This window comes from Phocoena sinus, chromosome 19 (genome assembly GCF_008692025.1).
Source record: "Phocoena sinus isolate mPhoSin1 chromosome 19, mPhoSin1.pri, whole genome shotgun sequence".
NCBI lineage: Eukaryota > Metazoa > Chordata > Mammalia > Artiodactyla > Phocoenidae > Phocoena > Phocoena sinus.
In genome coordinates, this window is record NC_045781.1 from 988903 (window position 1) to 998500 (window position 9598).

At 47.7% G+C, this 9598-nt stretch overlaps 1 protein-coding gene across 1 annotated transcript; it reads right to left on the reverse strand.

The window, feature by feature from the left end:
- Positions 1-980: 980 nt before the first annotated feature.
- Positions 981-9214, reverse strand: ZNF551 (zinc finger protein 551). Its single transcript, XM_032613546.1, has 3 exons — positions 8981-9214; positions 5441-5564; positions 981-4048 (listed from the first exon to the last, which is right to left on the reverse strand). The coding sequence occupies exons 1-3, from the start codon at positions 9011-9013 to the stop codon at positions 2142-2144; spliced, it is 2064 nt and encodes a 687-aa protein (XP_032469437.1). The 5' UTR covers positions 9014-9214; the 3' UTR covers positions 981-2141.
- Between the last annotated feature and the right edge of the window lie 384 nt (positions 9215-9598).

Here is a 9598-nt window from a genome sequence, read left to right on the forward strand (position 1 = left end):
GCAATGCCTTTGAGGGAACAGCCCAGAAAGGCTATAGGAATCCACAAACCTCAGCTACAGGAAATACAGTTATGGAGATCCTGAGAATTTCTGTACACACTGATCACACAGGAATAGTCACTGGAGCATTTGTGGATGAACTTTTAGAAGAGGTACATTCCATCTAATTTACTGCAGTCTCCTCAACTCCCTATTAATCCAGTGTTTCTGCACCAACAAAACCAACCCCCCAAAAAAAACCAAGTCCCCCTGGTAAATTTATGATTAACATCTCTACACAAAACTGTATTCCTTTTCTTGTCCTGACCCTGTTCCCCTCAGGATTGAGGGGTATCAAATAAAAGCAGGACCCTGCAGGCCCTCCTGGGTACAAAAGCCCCTCCATGTAACCCTTGTTTGTTAGTAGAAAGAGGTTTTAGTCTCCAAGGTCTTCCCTGAGTTCCAAAGAGCAGACTCAAGCAGTTCCTAATTAGGGAAGTGAGGGAATACAGAAACAAAGGAAAAGCAGTCAAGGAAGAAAAGTAATGACAGCTTAAACAATAGTTCAGCAATAAATCAGAGTCCTTGTTCCTCCTCAAGTGATACATATAACAACAATCTGACACATATCTTTGTGCTGTTCAGCAGAAACCAAGACCCCCACCCAGGTGGAAGATGGTGACTACATGCTGTCCACAAGCACATAGACCCCAGATAAGATAACTAAAACATCACCCTGTTACCTCAATACTAAGAAATCAGAAGAAAGTTCATGAGCTGCAACACTCAAATCAAATGTTGCCTTTAAAAACCTTTCCTTGTGGGCTTCCCTGGTGGCGCAGTGGTTGAGAGTCCGCCTGCTGGTGCAGGGGACACGGGTTCGTGCCCTGGTCCGGGAAGATCCCACATGTTGTGGAGCGGCTACGCCTGTGAGCCATGGCCGCTGAGCCTGCACATCCGGAGCCTGTGCTCCGCAACAGGAGAGGCCACAACAGTGAGAGGCCCGCATACCGCAAAAAAAACAAACAAATAAACAAAAAAAAAAACCCTTCCTTGAAAACCACTGGGGAGTTCAGGTCTTTTGAACATTAGCTGCCCATTCTTCTTGCTTGATGCTCTACACTAAATGCTGTACTTCACTTCATCACAACCTTGCGTCAGTAGATTGGCTGTGCTGCACATGGGCAAGTGGACCTGAGTTTGGTTCAGTAACACAAATTATGGTTCTACCTGACCCTTGTAGTCTAACAATAAGTGACACTGAAAATGTCATTGAAAATTTGTATATCGTGGCACATGGCTCCTTTATAGGACCTGGGGACGAGGTCCCCTCAATGGTGCTGGGAATTATGTGAACAAGGGAATAAAATTCACGTTGATCACAGAAGCACTGGGGGTTCTCACAACAAAGGCCTCCTCTTCAGGGTGGCTTCTGACCTCTCCGAAAATCCTGGCACCAGTCCACCAATTAGGACCACAGAGACCTGCAGTCTTCCTTTCAAGGCCTTGGGAAGCAATGCAAATTAATCTGTTCACCTCTACATGCTAACAGATCACAATTCTGCTTCCAAACCCCCATGGAAGAGAGAAAAGAACTGCCAAAATTAAAGATGCAAGAGGAGGCCTTTACAAAAGATCACAAACCAGAGCAACATGCAGCAAGCAGTTTCCACGTTGGTAAATTAGAACCTGGAAAAATTCATCACAAGTATGATGTGAGAACAATGATGTCCCTGAAAAAGGTAGTCCTTCTTAGCAAGCTGAGGATAGGTCCTTTGGACCCAACCTGGGTAAGGTCCATTCCCTAACATCAGAGAGAAAGGAATGAGGATCCTGCTAAGGGTTTGGGCTATTCATAATTTCCTCACGCAGATGGGAGAACAGAGTTCAGCTTTCCTGAGCCTGTTGGAGTGGTGCCTTATGTACAGGGGTGAAATGGCTTCAGCCACAGAAAGTGACAGTGACATAAATCTAACAGCAGCTCTGCGCAGGTTACAAGGTATAATGCATCTCCTTAAAGCCTTAGATGTAACTGAAACTTATGAGCAATCTTGCATGGTGGATGTTTGAATAAATGAGGTTTAAATTCAGTTAAATGGCTCTCACACAGTCTCCTCCAGTATTGCTATACTGAGTGAGGAAATAAAACATTCCCTGCACATTTAAGGCTTTTCTCCAGCATGAACTCTCCAGTGTCTGAGGAGGTTAGGTTTGCGGCTAAAGGATTTCGTACATTCACTACATTCATAAGGTCTTTCTCCCGTGTGAACTTTCTGGTGTTGAATGAGGTCAGATTTGTGGGTAAAGAGTTTCCCACATTCACTGCACTCATAAGGCCTCTCACCAGTGTGCCTTCTCTGGTGTTGAATGAGGCTAGAACTTTGGCTAAAGGATTTCCCACACTCATTACACTCATATGGTTTTTCCCCAGTGTGAACTCTCTGATGTTGAATGAGGCTAGCACTTTGGCTAAAGGATTTCCCACATTCCCCACATTCATAAGGCTTTTCTCCAGAATGAATTCTCCGGTGTTGAATAAGCCCAGAGCGTTGTCTAAAGGATTTCCCACATTCACTGCACTCATAAGGTCTTGTGCCAGTATGAATTCTCTGGTGTTGAATGAGGTCAGATTTGCGGGTAAAAGATTTTCCACATTCAGTGCACTTGTAAGGTCTTTCTCCAGTGTGAACTCTCTGATGTTGAATGAGGATAAATTTGCGACTAAAGGATTTTCCACAAACACTGCACTCATATGGTCTTTCTCCAGTATGAACACTCCGGTGTCGAATAAGGTTAGAGAACTGTCTAAAGGACTTCCCACATTCACTGCACACATAAGGCCTTTCTCCACTGTGAATTCTCTGGTGTTGAACGAGTTCAGACTTGCAGCTAAAAGATTTCCCACATTCGCTACACTCATAAGGCATTTCTCCAGTGTGAACTCTACCATGTCGAATGAGATTAAATATTTGTCTAAAGGCTTTCCCACATTCACTGCACTCATAAGGCCTTTCTCCAGTGTGAACTCTCTGGTGTCGGAAAAGGCTAGAACTTTGTCTAAAGGACTTCCCACATTCACTGCACTCATAAGGTCTTTCTTTAGTGTGAACTCTCTGGTGTTCAATGAGGTTGGATTTGTAGCTAAAGAATTTCCCACACTCACCACACTCAAAATGCATTCCTCCAGTGTGTTGTCTCTGGTGGTGAATGAGTTTGGATTTGTGACTGAAGACTTTTCCACATTCACTGCATTCATAAGTCCTTTCTCCAGTGTGAATTTTCTGGTGTTTTCTAAGACTAAACTTGTGGGTAAATAATTGTTCACGTTCTCTGCATCCATAAGGCTTTGTGCCACTGTGAATTCTCTGGTGTTTAACAAGGCCAGAGATATGGCTAAAGAATTTCCCACATTCACCACACTCATATGGCCTTTGTCCAGTGTGAATTTGCTGGTGCTGAAGAAGTCTGTAGTTGCAGTTGAAGGCTTTCCTACATTTGTTACACTCATAATGCCCTTCTTTAGAGTGGACACTTTTATCTTGAACAAGTGTGTGGCTGTGGCTGGCAACTTTTTCACATTCACCCCACTTGTAATGACTTTTTTCACTGTGAAAGGCCTGTCCACTCTTGCTGCCACTCTGTAGTTCCTCACTGTTGGGTGTGGCCTGGTGCTGGAGAAGGCCCAAGGTGGCTGGGAAGTCCTCCCCAACCTCCCCACAGGTGAAAGGCTTCCCTGGCACAAAGAAGTTGCAGCTCCTCACAAGCGAGGCCCTGTCCACATCTCTCTTCCAGGGCTTCTCTCCACTGTCATGCTTCTGTTGCTGGAGAAGGTTTGCAATGAAACAGAAGCATCTCACATATGTGCCACCCAAGTCTGGTTTCTGCAAAGGGTATACTCTTTGGTGCTCAGCTTGCTGCAAAATATCTTTTAAGATGGGGACACACATCTCACAGGGGTGGGTCTTCTGGGTGGATGGACCTGCCTTAGAAGCCCTAACCTGTGACTCTCCTTCTACAGATATACTCTGCTCAGAAGGGGCCTCCTCATCTTCTGTTCCATGGCAAAAACCTGAAAGCAGAGAAATGCTGAGGAAATGCATGTTTACTTTGGTGGGAAAGTGAAGCCGCATTACAAAGGTGTGTCAGACACAACAAAGAATGAGCCATGGGTTTGTTCTAAAAACAAGGAAGCTGGGGGCAAGCTGAGGAAGTGGTTGCTTGGCAGCAGTGGGCAGGCCTCTGAAGATCACAAATAGGGGAGACCTCACCAGACAAAGGACACAAGGATGGGTTGCACCACACAGAGCTGAGGCAAGGCTTCCAACTCATTCCTCTCCCAACAACCTTCAGATGTGGGGCAGGCTGATTGTGTCCTGCCCCAGTAAAATCCAAATGGAATCAAGTAGCTGGCATTCAAGGAATATTTAAGGATATGTGCACACCTCATGATACATGTGCAGGTCAGTGGGGGAGAACACTGCAGAGAGAGCAGTACAGAGGAACAGGTGACCCATGGAAGCCACAAAGGTGAAGGCAGTCAGGAGCTGGAAGTCACAGATGAACTAACAAGTCAGCAAAGTGTCAAGTATGGGGAAAAGGTAGAAATGAGGTGCAGTCAGTGGCACTACTGGTCACTGGGCAGGCTCCTGGTTTGATAAGAAAACAGCCATGATGTCATATCCTCCCCCAGCTGTCACTCACCAGGCCCAGGCAGGCTCTCCTCTGAGACCATCTTACCATGTCTACTCTGTGAAACAACCAGGGTTCTCTCTGCACCCTCCATTGTACAACTACTCAGAACCTGAATAATGCAAGTCTTATGAAAAACAGCATAGGGGAGTGGCCAGCACTGGCCTAGAGCAACTTGCCATATGACAGTATTCAGTAAAGAAAACATTACATATAATTGAATCACTTTGCTGTACACCAGAAACTAACACAACATTGTAAATCAACTATAGTTCATTTTTTTAAAAAAGTCTCTACTAAAATGAGATATTCCTGGAGAAGAAAAAGAAAACATTACAAAAAACAACTAAAGGAGAGTCTTACAAAAACAGCCCATGGATCATGTAAGTAATGACCATGATCTGGCACAGGGAGTCACAAAGAACTTTAGCTAGAAGAAGGGGGAAGAACTGGAGGCCATGGATCTGGACATGGTCACTCCACCAGGGAGAGGACAAGCAAGTTGGGATTCATTAAGCCAACTACAAGATTCCTGACTCCCAGACCCATCTCTGCACTTTTGGAGGCAACAGGTGTTACGGATGCTTGGGGAGTCCATTACTCAGGGCATGACACACAGCTCAGTGCTGACATCCACAGCACATCTGACAAGAAAGTAGAGGAAATTAGCAGAGCCCATGATCCAGCTGTGGAAAAGACAATGCTAACTCCAGGGAAAAAAGGAAAAACAGGACATCATCTCAGAACACTGGAAAGAGTGTGAAGGTCTTACCCAGGGATGCTACAAGTGCAAAGTTTTCCAGCATCACATTGTAGTACAGGAGTCTCTGAGCCTCATCAAGGAGCCCCCACTCCTCCTGGGAGAAGTCAATGGCCACATCCTCAAATTTCATACCCTGTCATAATGGAGACAGTTCATTCCACCATCAGCTTCTCTCCTATGATTCCAAGATCATCATGCCACGTTCCCCACTCCCCCCACCCCCAGCCCCAATCTATCCTCTGCTCACTCTACTCTCCACCTCAGAGGAGATACCAGACCTTGGTGCCATTAGAATCACTCACTCCTTATATTCCCACTGATTCTGTGTCTTCCCACATCAATAGGCAGATGAGCAGATAGGTGACATCTGACCTCTGGGTCTTGCATGTAGGCCACATTGCCTCTTGTCAATAAGGTGGGTGTCACAAACATAGGTTAGTGAGAGACACTGGCCACAGGGAGGGTGTGAGTGATCTGACACTGGTCTTTCCTTCACCCTTATGACCCCAACAACAGGGTTCTAGGGCCATTAGTTCACACTACCTCTTCACATGCACATCTTTCTTTGAACCACACTTCGCTCTCACAGCTGCATTCCCGCAGGGACAACTTCAAAGGTCACACAGCCTTGCCATGATGGGGATAGTTCATTTCATGACCAGCTTTCCCCTTAGGATCCTAATTTCACCACCTCCCCAATCTATCAGTTGCTTACCCCTCTCCCTTCCCCACCTCATGAAGATTTCCAAGCTCAGGTGGCACTGATACCCATTGTCTCATCATGGTCCTATTGATCACTGTATCAGCCCTCAATAACAGGCAGGTGGGTAGACAGATGTCATCTAAGCTCTGGACCTAGCACATAAAGCCACAACACCCCACTCTTCTCAGGCAATTCCCCTGGGGTTCCCCAGATCATTTCTCCCAGACACCACCAAACTTGGGCTCACCCTTGACACTTATGCCAACACCAGGGCTCTGGAACCATGAGTTCATGCTCCCTCTCCATGTGCACATCACTCTTTCCACCACAACTGTCTCACAACTTCACTCCCACAGCCACAGCTTCCCTCCTGCCCTACACCAAAATCATCTCCTCAGCCTCTCTATTCATTACTCAGTATATGTGATCCACAGAATGCTTGGCAAATTCAAACATGATCAAGTACGACCCTAGACGGTGACGGTCCCCACTGACAAAGGCAGCCTTGAATCCTGCTATGAAGGCCTCCTTCCTTGACTGTCCCTTGCTTCAACCTCACCCACTAAGAACCACATCAGATCTCAGATACCCATGGCCCTACTCCACTTGTGCTGCACTTGATGAACCCTCACCAGTCATAGCTTTCCTTTCTCCACCTAACCCTCATTCAAGGCCCAGCGCCTGGCCCTCTACATCATCTGTGAGTTTCCCAGATGACCGCTTGTGTCCCCAAGCTAATCTGCCAGCCTGACTAGAACACCCCAGGTCCCACCAAGGGTTACAACAAAACCCTAGTGAGTTGGTAGAGCAGTGAATAAACACCAGCTTGTCTGAATTACTCCTGATGATGCCTCTGCATCCATCTCATGTCCACTGATCCTTCAGAAGCCTTGGTTGCATGCCAAACCATTTACCCTTATAACCCTCTCTGTGACTAACTCCTTCACCCATGTTGTGACACCTACCTCCCACAACCAGGGGTCCAAACAGGAAGCCCAGTCCGCAGACCCATTCTCTTCTTCCTAGGCTATTATTACCATTATCCTCCTGACCAGGACTCCCTATACTAAAATGATCTACAGCTCCTCCCTGGTCCACACTGTCTACTACCTTTTGGATAAGTCTCCATCCCAAACTCCTCCTCAGAGAAGGATGCCCACAAACTGCACTCTGAAACACCTCATATCCTTAAGAGGTCAAGAATAAAACTTCTGATATCCCCAGTGAAAATTACTCTTACTATGGACTTTCCCATATCAGTTGGTAGAGCTTCCATCCTTCCACATGCAAAATCCATACTTTCACTTCATCCCTGACTCCTTCTTTCAACCTCAAAATTAGAAAATCCAGCTTGCCATACCTAAAACACCAATCCAGAATCCAGCCACATCTCCCACCTCCATGGCCACCACCCTGGTCCAGCTACCAGCACACTCACCCAGACTATAGGAGTATCCTTCTCCCTGGTCTTCCTATCACCTCCTTTATGCCAATACTGTTCTCCATGCTGCAGCCACAGGGAGCCTGTTGAGACCTGGGTCAGATCACCTGTCTCCACTGCTCCAAATTTTTCATTGCTCCTATCACCTCCAGAAGAGACACCCAATTTCTCACAAAGCTGTTCCAGGGAATTCCCTGGTGGTGCAGTGGTTAAGAATCCGCCTGCTAATGCAGGGGACACGGGTTCAATCCCTGGTCTGGGAAGATCCCACATGTCATGGAGCAACTAAGCCTGTGTGCCACAACTACTGAGCCACAGAGCACAGTTCACCTAGAGCCCATGCTCCACAACAAGAGAAGCAACTGCAATGAGAAGCTCACGCACCACAAGTAAGAGTAGCCCCCGCTCACTGCAACTAGAGAAAGTCCACGCGCAGCAATGAAGACCCAACGCAGCCAAAAAAAAATAGCTGTTCCAGACCTACCTCCTGCTCCACTGCTCTCAGCTACCATGAGAAAGAAAAGATACCTGCACGTCCCTGAACCCTCCCTCACCTCACCTCCAGGCCTTTGCACATTCTGGTACCTATGCCAGATCTGGTACTTTCCTCATCTGATTCCACTCGTTGTCAAAAATAGGAACCATCCTACATAACTCTAGGCCTGGTGCTTGTTCAAGGCCTGGAAGAGTGGCAGAACAGTACCAGGACGCTATTACCCCAGAGACCACAAGGATGGGGTGAGGACTAACGAGACCCTGAAATAAACTCCACAAACCAGTATCACTAAGCGATTCCGTAGTTACAGGAATCTGTGGAAAAAGAGAGGTTGGTTGAGTTTGACCACTACGGCCAGCATCCTTGGGCTCAGACCGCTAAGTACCCTTGGCCAACCCAGGAGCCAGGTGAGCTCGAGATGTCTGAATTACCTCCGGGCCTCAGTCCTGAGAGCAGACTCTTGCCAGCTGTGTAATCTTTTACAGGATTCGACCTTTCCCGTATCTATTATCTCTCTCCTCGTCTCTTCTTCCTCTGAGCAGCCTTAGGAAAACTTTTAGAATCCTATCTCAGTGTCCTGTTTTGCTCACACCCTTCAGAATGAAAGTAAATCTCCTCAGGCACAACTTCGCCTCACAGTCTTTGTGTCCTGCAGACATAAGACGGACTCCAGGTTTCCTGAATCCTCCCGCCTCAGTCCGACCTCCCAGCCTTTGCACTTTCGGGTCCCTCCGCCTGCCACCCTCTCCCACGCGCCATCACACTGTCAGAAAAAAACCTACCCACAACCGGCTCACTGTCCCGGACACCGCGCCCCGAGCTGCAGGCACGTGAGCAGGCGCCCCGCACTTGGGTCTTTAGTGTCTGGGGGCGGTGAGGGCGGTGAGAGCCCGGAAGACGAACGTTTACCTGAGGCGGGTCCCTCAGCGCCGCCGCCGCCATCGGAGTCTGCGGACGAAGCGGAGTCTGTGAGGCGTGGAGGTCCCGATTTCAGCCTGTTACGGGTCACCCCGAGGTGCGCCACCGCCAAGCCTTGGATCCGCCTCTGTGGAGGCCTCAGACGCCTTCTCTTTTAGGACCCCTGGCCCCGAGCCTCTGAGTGAGCGACCCGACCTGAGAAAGGCCAAAATGACCGCCACAAGGAAGACGCCAGAAATCCCGCCCCGAAGCGAAGCTCACGCACGGAAGTACCTCTGCCCTGGGCTTTCATTGGCTCAACTCCGCCACCATTGGGCGCATTGCCCTCTGGGTAGTGTAGTTTCCACAGCTGCGCAGGAGGAGATTCCCGGAGTCTACCTTGGCCAAGAAACGTTCTGCGCAGCAAGAAGTATAACCATTATTTTGTAATAACTTTAAATGAAGTACACGCTATAAAAATACTGAATCACGAGACCCCTGGCGGTCCAGTAGTTAAGACTCCGCGCTTCCACTGCAGGGTAAGATCCCACATATCGCTTGACGGGGCCAAAAAAAAAAAAATTAAATCACTATGTTGTATACGTGAAACCAATATAACATTGTAAATCA